Source organism: Astatotilapia calliptera, chromosome 3 (genome assembly GCF_900246225.1).
Source record: "Astatotilapia calliptera chromosome 3, fAstCal1.2, whole genome shotgun sequence".
In the NCBI taxonomy this organism is placed as follows: Eukaryota; Metazoa; Chordata; class Actinopteri; order Cichliformes; family Cichlidae; genus Astatotilapia; species Astatotilapia calliptera.
Window position 1 is genome coordinate 1,382,479 of NC_039304.1, and position 19,839 is coordinate 1,402,317.

General features: G+C 43.3%; 2 protein-coding genes across 2 annotated transcripts in view; one reads left to right on the forward strand and one right to left on the reverse strand.

Moving 5' to 3' along the window:
* LOC113015885 (NACHT, LRR and PYD domains-containing protein 3-like) overlaps positions 1 to 19,839 on the forward strand; it is a 525,401-nt gene that overhangs the window by 400,892 nt on the left and 104,670 nt on the right. The window lies entirely within an intron of this gene.
* Positions 9,920 to 13,514, reverse strand: LOC113016359 (focadhesin-like). The gene is made up of 4 exons (XM_026159146.1): positions 13,385 to 13,514; positions 11,392 to 11,493; positions 11,168 to 11,295; positions 9,920 to 10,055 (listed from the first exon to the last, which is right to left on the reverse strand). Exons 2-4 carry the CDS (start codon positions 11,458 to 11,460, stop codon positions 10,013 to 10,015), a joined length of 240 nt encoding a protein of 79 aa, XP_026014931.1. The 5' UTR covers positions 11,461 to 11,493; positions 13,385 to 13,514; the 3' UTR covers positions 9,920 to 10,012.

Below are 19,839 nucleotides of genomic sequence, written 5' to 3' on the forward strand. Positions count from 1 at the left end.
GTAATCTTACTTGGCCGCTTTCTCTTGAGGCATTCGCAGGCATGCATTACAAAATGCTCCACATCGTTTTGCATTCGAGGCCAGTAGAACCTGTCCCTTATTAAACACAGAGTTCTTTCTGCCCCCAAATGTCCCATCTCTTTGTGCAGTTCCCTGAACACAGTGTCACGATGCTCTTTAGGGAGAAGAAGCTGGTCTCTGCCTCTCACTCTCCTATAGAGGACCCCATCATCATTTATGTGCACTCTGCTCCACTGCCTCAGCAAGATTCTGACATCAGGGGGTTCTGCTGTTAGGGCACGACCTTTTGGTAAGTAGTTGTTGATTTTGTGTTGTAAAAAGCGACTGATGATGGGATCTTTCTCCTGACTCACTCGGATTTCCTCGGGTGACAGAGACTTTCCAGCAGACAGTGTGACCGCGTCTTGCACTAAACTGACGGCACTCAGGCTGACAACAACAGTTTCATGCAGCAGATTCTCCCTCTGCAATACTGCACTTTCAACAGCAGCTCTAGCGACACCCTGTTTGACTTCTGATGTGCACTGTGCCATATACTGCTCAATGTTTAGTGGTAAGCGGGATAGGCCATCTGCATCAGCATTTTTCTTCCCTGGCCGGTATTTGATAGTAAAGTTGAAGTCAGCCAGTTCACTCACCCAGCGGTGGCCTGTGGCGTTCAGCTTTGCTGTCGTAAGGACATATGTCAAAGGGTTATTGTCTGTGTAGACAACAAAATGTGGGGCGTAATATAGGTAGTCCCGAAAGCGTTCACAGACTGCCCATTTTAAAGCCAAGAATTCCAGCTTTCCCGAATGCATATGATAGTTTTTCTCAGGGGGTGTTAATGTCCTTGAGCCATATGCAATGACCTTCATCTTGCCTGCTTGCTTTTGATATAACACAGCTCCCAGGCCCTGTTGTGAGGCATCACAATGGAGTACAAAGGGCTCTGAGAAATCAGGGTAACCCAGAATAGGTGGCTGTGTTAGACAGTCAGTCAACTCATTTAGGGCATTTTGATGGCTCTCAGTCCATTTAATGGGTGTGTTAGGCGGTGGTCGACCTTTCGGTTTTGTCTTAACCACTTTCCCCTTTGCCCTGGGCACTGGTGGCGGTGCTTTATCTGGAGGCAGTGTCAGCAACTGGTACAGGGGTTTTGCCACTTTTGAAAAGTTTGGGATATAGGATCTATAGTAGGACAGGAATCCTAGGACCCGACTCAGTTCCCCCACTGTGGATGGTGGTTTGTCTCTCAGAGCTTGTACAGGGACTATTTCCGCTGGGTCCATGGTATATCCCTCTTCGGACACCATCCGACCAAGGAAACGTACCTTTTTCTTGAAGATGTCACATTTCTGTGGGCTGAGTTTGACACCATGTTTTTGGTATCTCTGAAGGACGGCTCTGATGTGTTCAAGATGAGTATCAAATGAAGTAGAGTGGACTAGGTTGTCGTCCAAATATGGCTGACAGATTACATCCCGCAGTCCCCTTAAACAGTCCTCCATGCTCCGCTGAAACTCTGCTGGGGCTGAGCTGAGGCCAAAGGGTATGCGGTTCCACTGGTACAAGCCCCAAGGTGTGATGAAGGCTGTCAGGGGGCGACTTTCAGGGTCCAGGAACCCCTGATGGTATGCTTTCCCCTGATCAAGAACAGAGAACCAGGAGCTGCCATGAAGGGAATCTAGCATATCCTGAATTCTGGGAATTGGGTGTCTGTCTGGTACTGACTTCCGGTTGAGTTCCCTGTAATCACAGCACAATCTCAATTCACCTGACTTCTTCCGAACGCAGACGATTGGAGATGAGTAGGGTGACCTAGACTCTGAAATCCACCCACGGTTCAGCAGGTCTTGAAGATAGTCTTTCACCTCTTGGTGCAGAGGCTTTGGCACAGATATGTAGGTTTTTCGAACAGGTGTTGTGTCATGCAATGTGATGTGCATGTTTAAACTGGGGATGCACCCAACATCTTTATCATCATAAGCAAAAGCATGACATTCCTCTCTTAACAGCTGTCTCACCGTTTGTTGTTCATTTTCACTGAGATGGTCCAACTTAACTGGAGGGTCCCACTGAGGTGGCTTATGGCTGGAGGAGGGTGTGTTCATAACCTCATTCACCTGTATAGGAGGCTGTGATGAAATCTGCTCCACTGAGTCTTGTGTCTTTTCAGGGGTGATGGGGTACACTGTTTTTATTTCTTCCAGATGTCCCAGAACAGTGTGAGGGATTAAGTTGACATCCCGCTTGTTGGTATTAGCTATCGCGACTGGGATGTACACTGACCTGCCCTCCATTATGGTGACCAGTCCCTCTTGGATGACAAGACCCTCAGGCAACTGTGATGGTTCATTCGGGACAAATAACAGACTCTGTCCTGAAAACTGGGCTCCAATGTGTGCACGGACATATGTGGTGGTAATCTGTTCAGCAGCGAGACATAGTCCCCTCTTTCCTGCCAATACTGTGCCCACACTTTGGTTTTGGTCTGGTGACTGCAATAGTTTTAGTACTGATTTAGCAGTGTGTACTGATACTGAAAGGATTTGGCTGATTTTTCGAACGTTGCGTGAGCTTGGTTGTCGCTTGCCCCATTTACTCACAACTTCCTCTATTACATTAAATCCAATAATGGGCAGTTGTGCAACATTGGGGTCACTGGATACAAGCATTGGGACTAGAAGACAATTTTCAGGGTTACAGTCCAAATAGAATTCTGTCTCTACCCACCCATCATATGGGATTTCACTACCATTAGCTGCTAAAGCCACTAGAGGTTCTGTTCCCAACAGCTCAGCAAGTGGCCTGACAGTGCTGTGTGGTAGGTGTTGTTCTCGCCATTCATTGTTAATCAGACTTGCCTGAGCTCCAGTGTCCCACAGGGCCTCTACTGGTACCTTATCTAGGTGGCACTGAACTGTGCATCTTTTCCCAATGAGACTGATGAGCTTGGTTTGCCGTTGTGAGGGTATATAACCATTAGATGTGTCACTTGTCAATTTGTTGCTGTTTGGCTCTTTGGGGCCAGTTTCAGTGCGTGTGAAGTCATTTTGTGGTGCTTGTTGATGCGGGGTGTCTTGCCCATAGACAGGATTTACCTGGGACCTGGGTGATGAGTGGGCTACTGTGGGTCCCGGCTCAGTAGCCCCCTCCCGTTTCCCTGGGTGATCCTAGCCTGCCTGCACCCTCGGGAAAGGTGACCCTCCTGACCACAGCGATAGCAGTGTCTACACAGATCACCAAGCTGAGCCTCTCTGCACATTTGGCAACCTCTAGCACGTCTTGTTGTAGGAGAGAACCGACTGTCCATACTTGACCTTACTTTTGTTGCTTCCAAAGTCTCATTAAACATTTTCTTTACTTCAAGCACATCAGCTTTCAGGCCTTCAATCAGCTTAGCTGTCTCTGAATCCAGGCCCTTATTCTGTCCTTGCTTTTTCTTTGTGGCACCTCCTTCACCCCCCTTTGTCTGGGTTTCATCCTTTCTGTCTGGTTCACTGTTCAAAGGTGGCTGAGTGTGGTTGTGCTGTGACTCTGTGTGTACCTCATTTATCCTTGGTGTTTTTACTGTAGTATTTCTCCTCAGTTTATTTTGTCGCTCTAATTCAAGGCTGGCTGCTTCATTTATCTTCTCAATTAGAACCTCATCTGTTACTTGGTAGTTGCCAAGATAAGGCTTTAACTGAAACTTCACGGCTTCACTGAGGAGGCCAGTCTCTAATGAGCGCAGGAACTTGCGCTGAATTAAGTCTGGGCTGAACTGCTCCCCTTCATCGTCATCACCAGACTTCCAGAGTAATTTCTCTCTGAGTTCTATTGCCCTGAACAGAAAGCACTGAGCAGATTCTTTGGGGTCTTGAGATATGCTCATGAGTTGATGAAGCAGGTCAGCTGACGAGTCTACTTTGTAATGTCCCCGTAATATAGTTCTTAGTGTGGGAAGTGTGAGGTCACGCTTCACTTCCAGCAAGTCTCGAAGGTGAAGGCCAGGGCTTACTGCCTTAATCACAGCTTCAATGATTTCAGTCTCTGAGTAGCCTTTCTTAAGCCCGGAATCAATTTGGTTGGTCAAGCTAGTGAAAGATAACTTGTCTTTTTGTCCTGCTTCCCCGATCTGACCCCAGATCCGAAAGTCTTTTCTCAAAGTCACTTCTGGTGTAGTAAAGGGTGCAGGCTGACTTACTTGTTTTTCACTTATCCCAGCTGCACCTCTAAACTCGGTCCCCAACGCTTCAATTTTTTCTTCCAGAACACGTCGTGCTTCTGCTTGAGCTTGTTGGAGCTGACTGTACTCTTGTTTCAGTTTTTCTATCTCACTGAGCTCTGCTCGTTGTATCTCCACTTCAGCTACAGGATGTTCTTGTAATGACTGTATGAATGACTGGAGGTCACGGATGAACTGCTGAAACACTTCAGATTCCTCTGTTTTTTCAATCTCGTCCAGAGTACTTTCTGCCAGCCGAATCAGAGCACGTCGGGACTGTCCTTTAAAACCCACCCCTGCTGGTTCGCTGCACTTAAGATGCTGGCATACCTTGGTGAGTTCGGGTTTCCCAAGTGTCCACAAGGCTGTGCTGATCTCATCCTGTAGTTGTTCCATCTTTACCAGATGTTGATTTAACGTGTTCTAGGTTCTTGTCTGGAGCAGGAAATCTGCTCCTGGCTGGTGGCTCGCCAAATTATGTTACACACTGAAGGACGACAGGGTTCATTCAGGTGCACATGAAGATTTATTGCGCTGAAACACAGCAAAACAATTCAGTGTTACTGGCGGCTTCCATTGTAATAACTGGCCTGCGTTACTTTTGTGGCATTACGTGTAATGGCCACGTATTAATCAGCCCTTAACACACAGAGAAAATGACCAGTACACAATAGACAACATAACATGTACTGGCTGGTCTATTTCCTATAACTTTAACTGAAACCCGCTAACAGTTTCCTTTCACCTTACTGATGGAACAACACGGTTACAGAGATTAATGCAGGAGGCTAACATGACTTAGCTAGCGCACAAATGTTACTAGGATTACCCACAGATAACGTGAAACAACTCCCTTATTCGCTCACATTAAACACCATATAAACAAGAATTACACTCCAAACATGTTAAATAAGCATCAACTTTACATAAATGTATGTAGTTCTCGTATATTGCTCTCACCTGAAACACAGCAAAACAATTCAGTGTTACTGGCGGCTTCCATTGTAATAACTGGCCTGCGTTACTTTTGTGAAGGATTATTTTGCCAGTTACCCGTTTGGCTGAGCCGCCACTGCCACCTACTGGCGAAACTAAATATCGCCCTAACATCACATCAGGTGGGAGCAAATGAGCTTTTCGCTCTGTGTTATGATGCAAACTATTGTCACAACAAATAGCAAAAAATGATGATGGGGGGTGGGCACGAACACATAAGGAACACATCTGAGACTTGTTCTTAATGCGCATAATACTCAGGGCGCCACAAAAACGCTGCGTAATAAAGAAAAATAGTGTAGATTAGTTTGAGTTGTGTTTAGCTGAGCTGTGTCTTTAATCTGAAGTTCATTTTGTGGAGGAGCAGCAAGACTTTCAGTGTTACTCTCAGAGAAAGCCTCCCAAATGTCTGTTGTCTTAATAGTGGAATTATCTGGAAAATGAACCAGTTCTTATGAGCTGCTTTTCAATATGAGCAGTCAAAGCATTTTATACAGGGTGCTTCATTCACACAAGCACTTCTTTTTCTAACAATGACACTATGATGGATGCATCGGAGAGGAAGTCGGGGTTCCACATCTTGCCCAAGGATACCGTGGCGTGCAGACTGGAGCAGCCAGGGATCAAACCTCCAACCTTCCAGTTAGTAATTCTACCTGCTGAGCTACAGTCTGTACTTCCTGAACAACACACCCTCCTTTTGTTTCTTTATTTCCAGTAGCAACCAGGACCATAATGAACCCTGACTCCAACAGACACTCAGGAGCCACCTGCCCAGTAAGTCACCCGCTAACTGCAACTATCAGAGCCCTGACCTTCTGCAGAGACGAGTCACACTGAACACAGCAAGTGTCCCTGCTCTCAGATACAAAACCTGCCTTTAAAAGTTCAGAGTAATGAAATCAGCAGTTCTGATTCTAGAATTTGTAGTCTCACACACTTAATTGTTTTGGTTCACATCGGTTGATATTCTGCTGCAAACAACTAATGAGAACATTTTATAAACCTTTGAGTGTCCATCAGGATCCTGTAGAAACAGCTTCCATCTCAAACACTAAACATCATTATTTACATTCTGTTTATTTATTTTTTTAAAGTCACTCTAGCACAGATTTCTTTAGCCGAATGTCTTTCTGTGTCTTCCATACAAACATTAAACATGAAAACACTCAACACAGCAACACTGAAAGCATTTGAGTGCAACTTTCATTCAAATCAAACTTTATACACAATTACAATAATGGAAAAAAGACAATCTAAATAGTAATACACAACAACCACTGCAGAAATAAATAAAAGAAAACCAAACACAATCCAGACATGAATACACAATATTTAAATCTATATATTTATACATTTTAATATGATGTAAAAGAAAACAAATACAAAACCTATCAAACTACCAATATATAAAAAAACAAGACCAGAATCAGAGAGACTTTATTTATCCCCAAGGGCCAATTAACATACAACAGAGCAGCATGACGTTGAAGATAAGCACAATAAGAGTGAGATAATAAATACACAGAATATACAGTTTTAAAATTACACAGTTTTAAAATTAAAGTGACTGAAGGTGAATAAATAACTGTAACCAGTGTTGGGGAGTAACGGATTACATGTACCGCCGTTACGTATTTAAAATACAAAATATGAGTAACTGTATTCCGTTACAGTTACCGTTTAAAAAGGTGGTATTCAGAATACAGTTACTTTGTTGAAATAAATGGATTACACTGCGGTACTTTCCTGTTTCATTTTGTCGCGGGTCAGGACTGTTTGGGTTTTGTTTGACAGCTACGTTCTGTTGTTCCAGGCGGCAGCGTTACGGTTGCCATGGTTACAGGGCGACGCTCTCTCTCTCTCTCTCTCTGCGACTGTGTGTTTCCTGGGTGAGAGAGCGCCTTTTCGTTGTTGTTGTTGTGCTAAGCTAACAGGCAGAATGCTACAAGCATAGCTCTAAAGAATGTAGCATCATGGGCAGTGTAGTCCGTGTTGCAGGGAGAATGCACTGCCATACACGTTATGTGTCTGTGAGCGCGAGGAGGGAGAAAAAGGCGAGTGGAAAGGTACGAGTTGTCGTCGAGCAATAACGGGAGCTGGAAGCATGTAAATATAATAATAACCACTGCAGCCAAGAAGAGTGCCTGACGAGCCCAGTTGTAAGTAAGCTATTAAGACTCGACTGTACACCGTGTTCGTGTTTTCCTCCGAAAACAATAAGTTCCGTTAGAGCAGCCTTTCAACGCCTCTCTCTGTCTCTCGCAAGAAAAGTTGACCCACACAACAAAGTAAAGCTATTTTTCAGCTACGAGCCGACAGGGACCCCGCCATATTAGCCAGAGGCCCTTTACTACATGTCGCGGACCTTCAGTAATAGCAATAAATCACACAGCAATAGTACATTCACGTTGTTGTAAAAAGAATGATAATATATTAAGTAATCCAAAGTATTCAGAATACGTTACTGTCATTGAGTAACGTAACGGAATACGTTACAGAATACATTTTGGGGCATGTATTCTGTATTCTGTCATGGAATACATTTTAAAAGTAACCTTCCCAACACTGACTGTAAGTGACTAAAAGTGAGTAAAGTGTTGGTATAAGAGTGTAGTTTATGTTTCTGTGGGAAATGTTCTTATCAGATGGAGTTAAAAAGCAGAGCTGCTTTGGGGACAAAGGTGGCGCTCCTCCTCCTCTCAGTCCTGCAGGAAATGCAGCGGAGGCGTCGCCCAGAGGGGAGCCATTGAAATGCAGGGTGAAGAATGTGAGAGGGGTCACTGATGATTTTGGCTGCCTGTCTAAGGGCCTGTTGATGAAAACCTGCCAGAGTTCTGACAGGCAGGCCAATGATTTTAGAGCACACTGATGCTGCAGTCTGTTCCTGTATGAAGGCTGAGGGAGTGGGACCAGCAGCTGATGGAGAAGGTCATGATGCTTTCAGGATAGGGTTGCCAACTCCCTGAAAAATAAATAAGGGACACCTCGTGGCCAGGGCCGGGCGACCCAGTTGTCTTCACCCTTCCCAGTGTGGTGAATTTTCTAGCTCTTTTTTTGTGTGTGAAATTATTTTTTTTAACCATTTGACTTGAAGTTGATTTAAGTAGATGCATATTCTATTCTTTGTGATATGAACACATGTGAAACAAATGATCATTTAGCCATTTATTTTTAGCTCAAAATGACAACATTAACACAGTAAAACAGGTCTCTTTCTTAAACAGAAGCCTGTCATGCTTAACTTTTGAGAATATAAGTAAATCTTTCTTTAAAAGAACTCTGTCCTGCTTAACTTAAAATTATATAAATTAATAGAAAACAATAGAAAGAAAAATATTCTTGTAACAGTGCACATTTAGTGCATTTAGTACAATTGGCTTCAGTTGAGGTATTATTTCAGCTTTTCTAAAGCTAATCAGCTGCTCCTGTTTGTAAACCCACTTGTTCCCATGATTACGCATCATAACTCATCATCATTATTCATCTATGTATTACTTTTATGTATTAGTCATCTATTTGTTGTAATCATCTATTCTTGCAGTTGTTTATTACACAAAATAAATTATATTATCACACTTCTGGCCACATAGCGCTGATATTCACTGCACATGCCCATATTAACTTTTTCCAGCCAGGTGTTTTCCTTTTACCATTCTTCCCTTTCTCTGAGGGGAACAAACATTGCTGCTCTGATGCTGGGCTCACACTGTGCGGTTTTAGGCCCATTTTGAGCCGATTTTTGAGTCGTGCGACGGTTTTGGCGATCGGCCCGATTTTGGCCTTCATCGTGCGTCGTGTAGTATACGTGGGGTAAGGAGAAGTGATTAACACCTCACGACCAGCTCCCGATCATCAATCGCTCGTGAGCCGCTCACACTGCTCACGCGCAAACGTAAACGTTGGTGAAAAAGACGGAGCAGCATGGCTGTGCAGCGTGTGATCTGGACACAAGCGATGGAGGCACAACTTGTAGAACTTTGGAAAGCTCATCCGAGCCTTTTCGATGTGGCATCACAAAATGATCACGACCACAACAACCGTGAAAATAGTTGGATCTACACTGCTGCTCATTCACAGCTGCCTGATAATGTTTTTCATTAGCAATTTAGCAAAGTTGATGGTGGTGGTTTGTGTGTCTGTGTGAGTGAAAGACAGAGAGAGCGAGCGACAGATTTTCTGTTATAACCTTCATGTTATGGAGGCACAGTGTGAGCACTCAGGTCGCATCAGAGCATCGGGCGGTATAGTGTGAGAGTACATCGTGACCTACCAACTTCTAACCCCTGCGAGTCAGTCGTGCAGTTTGAGCAGGAGCTGAATAACGTGACTGAAAAAATCGCACAGTGTCTGCCCAGCTTTAGGTGTACTGTCGTCCGAGACTTGCACCGCAGTGTCGGCGTTTGTTTCCCTGTTGGCCATGCTTCTTGTTGTGGTCATCTGTTGTCTTCCGGTATTTTCTCCGCAAGCGACCTTTCCTCGACCAATGAGATGAGCGGTAATCTGAATTGTCATACTCGAATTGTCATAAGTGTGCTGTCAGCTCATTGGTCACAAAGCAGGAGAGGGGCTGGAATTATGTTTTCAAACAAAGCGTTAATTCCATTAAAAGTTATAGGCCACTTTTGATTCTCACTGTATTACGGGACAAAGTGCGTCCCTTATTAGCTCAATACGGGACGTGTGCTTTTGTTTCTAAATACGGGACGATTCCGTATTTTAAGGGACGGTTGGCAACCCTATTTCAGGAAGACGTAGTAAAAAGTCATCATGATGGGTGTGCTGACTCCAAAGGAGTTGAGTTTCCTAAGGAGGTTTAGCCACCATGTCCCCTGCATGCTGGTAAGGCCTGGTTAACACACACATCAGCGTGAACAAAGTGGGAAATGTGTTTCTTCTAATTTTGTTACCATTTTTATTTAAGAAAAAAGCATTAAAAGTGCCAGGACACGTGTAAGTAAGTAAATGCCAAACACAGCTTCTTATCATTGCAAACTCTTATGGCTGCAAATGTTTTACAATAAAAGCAAACGTAAGCATTTGTGAAAACAACGAAACAGCTCAATGATTTGCTAAATTTGTACTGTAGCATCCATCCAGAGGGTTTCCCAGGTTTTCACTAATGCTGCTAAAAAAGCTGCATGTACATGTTAGCAGGCGTAACAGGCCCCGGGAGGATGGACAGTGTGCACCAGCTGGTTAGAACAAAGGAAATAATCAAATAAAATCATCGTTTTATTTCATCAACACACATAAAGGCCAGTTCACAAAAACTGACAAGCATTAGCTAGCAGCTAACATGTAAAGGACGTGTGCAGGAGCCTGGATGCAGTTTGTGGAGTTTATATGATCAACATAGTTTTTGGGTTAAAGGTTAAAACTATAAAGTTATGGCTCACTTGCTTAGAGTTGTATTATATGGGAAGCAGTGCTTACAGACTGACATAGTTGGATTTCTTTTGCTTCAAATGTATGCTTTTATTTTGATAGTCTGGCAGAGACAGGAAGTTAGCTGCCTCTCAGTCTCTCTGTTTGAACTGAACTTTGTAAGACTTTGATCCTTCTGGATTCAGGCACGTGTAGCTGCTCTGGACATTTGTACAGAAACATTTAAAACTGGACTCCTGCTGATTTTTGGAGAAACAGGGACTCAGTGGAGCGTCGAGCTGAGGCTTCATTCACTGCAAAGCTACAAAGTGCATTCATTTATCTTAACAAGCAAAGTTGATGTGATGTGACTGAAAAAACAAATATTTCTATGTTTCTGAACTTTCATCAGCTTGCTGAGCAGAAACATCTATGAAGAGTCCAGTCAGTGATTATTACTCATTAGAAGGGAAGATGAAGAATCCTGGTGTTGGAAGCTCACACTGTCTGCACTGTGCATGCAAAGTCCACTGAATGAATGAACCAGTGAATGTAGGAAGTGCCCACTGTTTCTGTAAGTATGGGAGGACCCACCTCTCTCTGCAGATGTCCCTGACACAGGCGGCCCTGGCCAGGATCTGCTCCCACTGGGCGTCCCTCCCCAGCACCACCCTGCTGTCCTGCTGGCTCATTAGACGCTGCAGCTCTGGGTAGACCCGGTCCTTACAGACATGACCAAAGCAGCACACAATCAAAGACAAACAGAAGCTTTGAACACATGAATATGACATTTATAGTAATGCGTTATTATTACAAACCTGTTTTTTCCACAGAGCGGTCATGAGGCGCAGTCCCACTGCTCTCAGCTTGGGGGAGCCGGCCAGCATGTGCAGACTGTGCAGCACGATCGGGAAGCACAGCTGGAATATTACAGCACATATGATCAGAGCCAAGTTTACAAGAGAAACACACGGTTACAGCTGAAGAAGGCAGATGTTAGACGATGACTGCTGGTTTGGAGAGTCCAGCTCACTGACAGAGTGCTTTATACTACAGAGCACTGCATCTATCCCACACAGAGGCTGCTGTGGTGGAGTCCAATCCCAGCTCCTACAAACTGGGTACAAGAACCACTGTCTGTGTTCACACAGAGAAAACTGTGTGGAAGACGTGGGACTTTCTCTTTGCTCCTTTGTCAAAGTGCTAAACATCGAGAGGGGAACATTTCAGTTATGTGCACAAACTGATTTACCAACATTATCCACACACAGTGTCCTGCTAATGGTGCTAATATTTAGCACAGTTTGTTTAATGCAGTGTTTGATTTGTTGCTCTTGATATTGTGCCATTCATTTGTGCACAGAGATGGCATCACAGAGATTTGATGGACATCAGTCTGATCTCTGCTTTTACACTGATAAACCTCAAAAACACATCTTTGTTTATTAGGTTCATTTCAGGACCACAGACAGCGCAGGACGATCAGCTGTGCTTTATGGAGCTACATAAACTCAGCTGCATTTGATGTGACAGACATGAGCTGTAGATCACAGATACACACACCCCATCAGCACAGATGTGTTAGTGGTGCTGTTAACACCAGCTGGAGACATTTACAGTTTGTTTTATCCCTCAGGTGTTGTCTAAATACAAGAATGTATGTGTAGGTAAAATACAGTGGGTTGCAAAAGTATTCGGCCCCCTTGAACTTTCCCACATTTTGTCACATTTCAGCCACAAACATGAATCAGTTTCATTGGACTTCCAGGTGAAAGACCAACACAAAGTGGTGTACACGTGAGAAGTGGAACGAAAATCATACATGATTCCAAACATTTTTTACAAATCAATAACTGCAAAGTGGGGTGTGCGTAATTATTCACCCCCCTGAGTCGATACTTTGTAGAACCACCTTTTGCTGCAGTTCCAGCTGCCAGTCTTTTAGGGTCTGTCTCTACCAGCTTTGCACATCTACAGACTGAAATCTTTGCCCATTCTTCTTTGAAACAGCTCCAGCTCAGTCAGATTAGATGGACAGCGTTTGTGAACAGCAGTTTTCAGATCTTGCCACAGATTCTCGATTGGATTTAGATCTGGACTTTGACTGGGCCGTTCTAACACATGGACATGTTTTGTTTTGAACCATCCCATTGTTGCCCTGGCTTTATGTTCAGGGTCGTTGTCCTGCTGGAAGGTGAACCTCCGCCCCAGTCTCAAGTCTTTTGCAGACTCCAAGAGGTTTTCTTCCAAGATTGCCCTGTATTTGGCTCCATCCATCTTCCCATCAACTCTGACCAGCTTCCCTGTCCCTGCTGAAGAGAAGCACCCCCAGAGCATGATGCTGCCACCACCATATTTGACAGTGGGGCTGGTGTGTTCAGAGTCATGTGCAGTGTTAGTTTTCCACACAGAGCATTTTGCATTTTGGTCTCATCTGACCAGAGCAGCTTCTTCCACATGTTTGCTGTGTCCCCCACATGGCTTGTGGCAAACTGCAAACGGGACTTCTTATGGTTTTCTGTTAACAATGGCTTTCTTCTTGCCACTCTTCCATAAAGCACAACTTTGTGCAGTTGTGATGGCATGCCACACATGGTAAGCTCCACACCTCACCACCCGTTGATTCACTTTAGTTTAATTTACAGTCACTACTTTAAAATATTCTTATTGTTCAATATTGTTTCTTTATTAAATGTATTTATTTTTCCATCACACCTTCCAATGTTTATATGGCGTGCACACATATTAACCTTGCAAGGTCAAAGTTCCGTTTTATGTTATATTAATACATCTTTTCTTTGTTTGAGTTACCTGGGGGTTGGCTTCTCCTCCTGTCTGGCAAAAGGTGTAGCAAAGGGCTGAGAGACCTGAAGTACCACTGACAGCCTAATTGGATTGCACCACATGCTTCATTGCCTGGGGGGTGTTTCATGTGTGTTTAAATGTTTTGTATTAGTTGGTTATATGGCAGCCATCTTGTTTTCCCCCGTGTGTGTCATTTGGTTTAGCTAAACCAGTATTTAAGTTCCCCTGTGTGTAGTGATGGCCAAATGATAAAAATAAAATTTGTTTTATTTGTTTAATAAATAGTTTTGACCAGTAAACTCTCCTTGTTTAAACATGCACCATGGTGTGGTCTTTCTTTGCTTGTGACTTCTTGATGTTGGTAAATACAATAATTGAAAAATACCACGTTACATATAATATATACATATAATAATGTACAACACATTATGGAGTATGCTTCTGCTGTGAGGTCCTGCCTCCATGCACTTATGCAATTAACAGCTAGACAGGTGTATTTATAAATAATATTATATCAGGGAAATTTTCCCAGACATATTTTTGACCTGGGGGTAGAATTGATTGTGAAATGGAAAAGAAAAATGCTTATGAAATTGCAAATTACAAACATGATGCATTTAAGGTAACCCTTTTTCATTTTTATTTAAAAAGAGAATTTGTTCTAGTGTGCGATGGCCGAACCTGTTCCTTTTCGTGGAGATAATTTCTCCTGCCTTAAGGAAAATCCCTTCACATGGCACAGAAGAGGCTGGAGTGCAGAGAAACTGGTAGAGATGCAGTTATACAGTCTACCTGGGCCCCACAAACTATCAGCTAAAGAGAATAAATAAATTCAATTGCTGCACATTTGGCAGACTAACATTTTCAGATTAATTAAACAATAAAATATATATTTTTACAACATTACATGTAAAGAGTCAAGTGGAAGTTTTTCTAAAGTTATTTAATGATATTTATATTATGGAAGCAGATTTTTGACATTTTACCTTTTTCCCCATTTTCAGATATAATAAACACGCACAAAACAAAAGCAAACGGCCAGAACACAAAGCTGGAAAACCCACCCGATTGACCAAAATCCACTCAAAATACTCCCACACAACAGAACCTCCTCTATTCCTCGCTGGCTCCAAATCTCTCAGTAGAATGATCAGTGGTTCACTATCTGTCACCATCAAAACGCTCCACAAATCCCGCGAATGATTCGCTTCCTTATAAACCATTGAATCAGATACCGAAGCAGTTAGGTTCTAAATGAAGCTCGGACATCACTGATCACGTGACTCTGGCCAAACGAATCAAGCTTCGACACAGTGCTTCTGAAGCAGTGTGTTGATCTTTCTGACACACACACCGGAGCTTCAGCTTCAAGCGGACCATCACTACCTGTGTGTCATTTCAGCAGGTCAGTTTGTCATATGGTTGTTTGAGGTTTTGTTAATTATTATCTTGAGTTTAGTCTATTGAGTTGACCTCTTTTATTGGTCTGCCTGTTTAAGTTTTGGCTTTGTTAAATATATTTTCATATTTTTGGGTCAATAAAACCCCTTTTTTGAATTAAAACCACCTGTGTCCTTTATGCTTTACTGCTTGGTCCCTGACAGCAGTGCACGACTAATAGTTGTCCTATGGACAGATTCCCCCACCTGAGCTGTGGATCTCTGCAGCTCGTCCAGAGTCACCATGGGCCTCTTGGCTGCATTTCTGATCAGCGCTCTCCTTGTTCGGCCTGTGAGTTTAGGTGGACGGCCTTGTCTTGGTAGGTTTACAGTTGTGCCATACTCCTTCCATTTCTGAATGATCACTTGAACAGTGCTCCGTGGGATGTTCAAGGCTTGGGAAACCTTTTTGTAGCCTAAGCCTGCTTTAAATTTCTCAGTAACTTTATCCCTGACCTGTCTGCTGTGTTCTTTGGACTTCATGGTGTTGTTGCTCCCAATATTCTCTTAGACAACCTCTGAGGCCGTCACAGAGCAGTTGTATTTGTACTGACATTAGATTACACACAGGTGCACTCTGTTTAATCATTTGCACTCATCAGGCAACGTCTATGGGCAACTGACTGCACTTCATTACAAAGCTGGGGCTGTTCTATTAGCAAATTACTGGCAACCAAAAATCTCATGTTGCTCTGAACTGAGCAGCTCCTGGCAGACTGAAATGACGGCTTTGCAACTTAAACCACCCAAAAAACTAAACTAACATCTATCGCTGCTATTGGTGGATTGTGCTCACAGGCTGGTATTTGGGACACGCGGGTCCCTGGTTTTTAAACTCTAGAAGCCTCCTGGATGAAGAGAAGCTCCTCAGACTACATGACCTGGATGACCCCACAGATAAAAGCTCATATGTGTGTATGATGGACTAAAACACACTGTGAGCGCTCAGATGAAGTAGAAAGGTGCTGCTGATGTTCCAGCCCTGTCTCCAGACGCTCACAGTCAGTACAGGTTCTTCTTAGTCGTGCTGCGTACCTTATGAGTGCCGAGGTTTGGCAGGCTTGTGAGAACAGCGTGAGCCAGGACGGGATTCTTTTCTTTGGTCAGTTTGAACAAAAGAAGCAGCACGAGGGGCGGGACCTGCAGAGGGAAACACCCACATCAGCAAACACACCAACCAAACATTAAATGCACTTTGTCAGACCGTACAGAGGCTGCATCACTGACCTGTACGTGCACACGTTTAATGCTGTCGAGCCAAAAACATCACTTTGAATCAACATCACTGCAGTAAATCATCATTAAGGTTTCATAGTGGTTAGCTTCTGGCTTTTCCTGTAACAAAGACCTGCTGCTGCACGTTTAACATGACAAGTACGAGCGAGCAGAGATCTCCAGAGGACTCAAATATGCCAACAACCTTCAACCAGTGCATCCAAACACCAGTGTGTGCAGCACTCTGGGAGCAATTAGAGCAGAAGGTGAATCCTCTGGGGCCCGGTGCACGCTTGAGTAATGAGGGATAAACTTCACACTTCATCTGCAGCTAGTGACTCCAACACGAGTCCAGAGGGAGGTCTGTCCCCTTAGAGCACTCCCTAACCTCGCCCTTTATACGGCAGCAGATCAGCAGCAATCACACAGCAGTGACAGCTTTTATCTTCCTGCTGATCTGAACCATTTCAAAGTCATGTGTTGGTGCCAAAACACCAGGTTATCAACATGTGTTTACTGCTCTTAGAAAGACAAACACAAGCTAGCTGCCTCACATACAACATATCTGCATGTCAGAGGGAACAACATGCATTACTTTATATTCAGTCCACAGATTTAAGAGAACAGTTGTGTGGGTTATCTACCTGGCAGGGGTCGGCAGCAGCGACAGCCTGGCTTGCTTTCAAAGCCAGCTGGCAGATGTTTTCCTGACCCATGATGATGAGATAAGTCACAATCAGGACAAGAGAGGAGGACAGGCGCTGGCTGGACGACAGGGCGGAGCTGACCGCCAACAGCCAATCGGTCGCTGCTGCTGGATTGTTGGCCACTTTGCGCAGTACCGACAAATAGGGATGGGTATTGATACGATTTTCACGATTCCGGTTCCATTTTCGATTCTTTATCGATTCTGTTTAAAAAAGGAGAACACTGAGGTCGATTAGCTTAGAACTTTGTTTTATATCTTCTCTTTGAACAAGGTAGAAATTTAGGAGTAACATGGCCTTACAAACCCAACAGTGAGACCTTAAGAGATCCAGCCTACAGCTCTTCAATGGGTGTCACAGGGTCCCCGGGAAAGAAAAATGTAAATGTAAAATAATAAAATAAATATTCTTCTGTAGCAATAACAAAGTTTAACATAAATTATTCTGTAGCAATTACACAAGAATATCCAGTAATGTCCCTGCCTACAATTAAACACATTCACTTACCGAAAATCGGTGCAAGCCTTTGACCACAAACTGAGTCACTGCTCGGTGACGTTCGTCTGTCCTGCCTGAAAGGAGACGCTACCGGCAGACTGCAGTGAGAACTGCCAGCGTCTGAGCCAGACTCTGTCTCTCTCATCATGGTCACTAAATGCACAGTGATGGCAGGTTTGTAATAAGGCAGATCGCGCTAACATAATATGCACTGTTAGTTGATTATTTACCTGCCGCATTAACGGGAGAGGACGTGCAAACGTTACCGCTGCTGCTGGGTTGAGATTCACGAGTCCGGAGCGGAATTAAAAACACGACATTCATTTAAAGTTATCGTGTGTTATAATATATATAATATATAATATATATAATATATAATATATATAATATATAATATATATAATATAAAGTTCTTCCTCTCAAACAAATATTCCCAAATGTTTGTCCCAAACAAAGGAAACCAAGATTACCCTTCAGCCATCCACCCACGAACTAAACAACACTTTGGTTTTCTTACATATTTTAATAAGAATTTATGCTTCTTGATGTTATGCAAACGGAATATTTTGCACAAATAGAAATTCTCTTTGAGTTGGACTGAATGAATTTCACTTAACCTGATAATAATATTGATAATAATAACAATTATTTATTACATATACTAAACAATGAGGGGATGAGCAGCATCAGTAAACACATATTGTTTTTGAATACTATTAATATACTAACACAGTAACCCAAGCCCCTCCCCAAACACACCCAGTCCCACCCACCTGCTGTTACCATAACGATAAGCCAGGCTGTACTGTCCATCTGCTACCAGCAGCCTGTTTACTGGCTCCCAAAAACAGGAACAGGTAAGTCAGCACCTGTTCATCTTATCAACAGCTTATTTACTACAATATGTAGACACACATCACTGCACTTTAAATATGAACACTTTCAAACGTGTCACCAACATGAAGAAGACGTTCCAACAGCATAAAGAAAGCCTTCATTATATTTGAGGTGATGCTGAAAATAAGCTCAGTCCTGTTTCATGGCTGTGAATGGTTTGAAAGTCTGAAACCAAACAGTGCCAGCGGTTTCTACAGGATGTTGCCTATACAGCAAACAATACAGGCTGTGCTGTAATGCTAGGTCTGCACTAGCAATACAAGCCAGAACAATGCATGAGCACGATGCTTTAGAAATGACACCACGGAGGCTTTGCTGTGCAACACTCAGACTGCACGAGCCCGACGGGCCTGACGGGCCGCGGCTTTTTGGGAGAGCACTCAGCGGCACAGTGGCAGCCTGTGATTGCTGTGGTGGAGCCCTGAGGTCATCACAGTCGGGGCTTTGATGGGCAGAGCTTTGACTTTTCTGTGTAAGTACATGAGATTTATGGCAGTTACTTTTCATTTTGATATGTTCTCGTTTATTCTTGTGTTAGTTTATAGAAATGCTTTAGTCACTCTGGGGTCACCACAGCAGGAAGCTCCATTTGTTTCATATGCCAGCTTTTATTTTTTAAAGCTTCTTATTTGCCTTTAAAAAGTGACTTTGTCACTTCCTGAGCCAACGTGTTACCATGACACTAAGGAGGCACACTGGGAATACTGGGAATACAGTTTTAGACCTGAGGCATCATCTGCAAAGGATTTTCATCAAGGTATTAAAAACAATCTTTATATTTAAAATGAATGTGTCCAATAAATGTGGTGAGAGCATTAAAATATTTCTGAGAAATGAAAGCAATACTTTTGTTAAAGCTTCAAATCTGTACTTGAATCATGATTTAAACTGTGGTTGTGAACAGGGAATAAAATGATGTAATGAGGTGATGTTGCTCCTCCTCACCTCAGAGACATGTGATCAGTCTGGATGAAACTTTATATGAACTTACATGACGTGTACATTGTTGTTTCCAAATGCATTTTGCTAAACTATTTTAGTACTGTGGCAGTGTGTTGTCATGTACATCTATCAATAAGTGTTCAAACAGAGATGCTAACAGTGCCTGATTACGTCATCTTATATAAGAAATATGTAGCTTTCAAAGAGAACACATGGTGATAGATGATGAAGTCTCCCAGCAGCCCTCCTACTGCAGTGTTACTGGGATACGGCTCAGAGACACTTGATCCAGTTCTAACAATAAGCTTTAGAGAAAAAACACAAAAACTAAATGGGGAGTCTCATGAATCCAAGCTGGGAGCTGGTCCACAGGAGACGGGCCACTGAGAGACAGCTGAAGGCACTGCCTCCTATTCTACCTAGCAACAACAAATAAGGCTGCAGTCTGAGGAGGGAGTGCTCTATCAGTATAACTTTGTACTACAAGCTTTTTAAGAGACGACAGAGGCTGATTATTCGAGACCTCGTCTGTCAGAAGGAGGACTTTAAATCTTGGATTTAACAGGGAGTCAGTGAAGAGGAGCTAATATGTGACAGATATGCTCTCTTTCTACTTCCTGTTGGTACTCGTGCTGCAGCGTTTCAGGTTAACTGGAGGCTTTGAGGCTTTTCATGGCACTTGTCTGATAACACTGACTCACAATCGTGCAGCTAGAATCACTCTCAGCTTAGTTCACAGACCTACGTGGTTGTTTGTGCACAC

Excerpts from the sequence above, each read along its gene's own strand:
- LOC113016359 (XM_026159146.1), bottom strand. The coding sequence starts at position 11,460 with ATGCTGGCCGGCTCCCCCAAGCTGAGAGCAGTGGGACTGCGCCTCATG. Across the intron at positions 11,296-11,391 it reads CCGCTCTGTGGAAAAAACAG|GACCGGGTCTACCCAGAGCT; the intron begins GTTTGTAATAAT and ends CATGTCTGTAAG. Across the intron at positions 10,056-11,167 it reads AGGGACATCTGCAGAGAGAG|GCCTTACCAGCATGCAGGGG; the intron begins GTGGGTCCTCCC and ends TGTGTTAACCAG.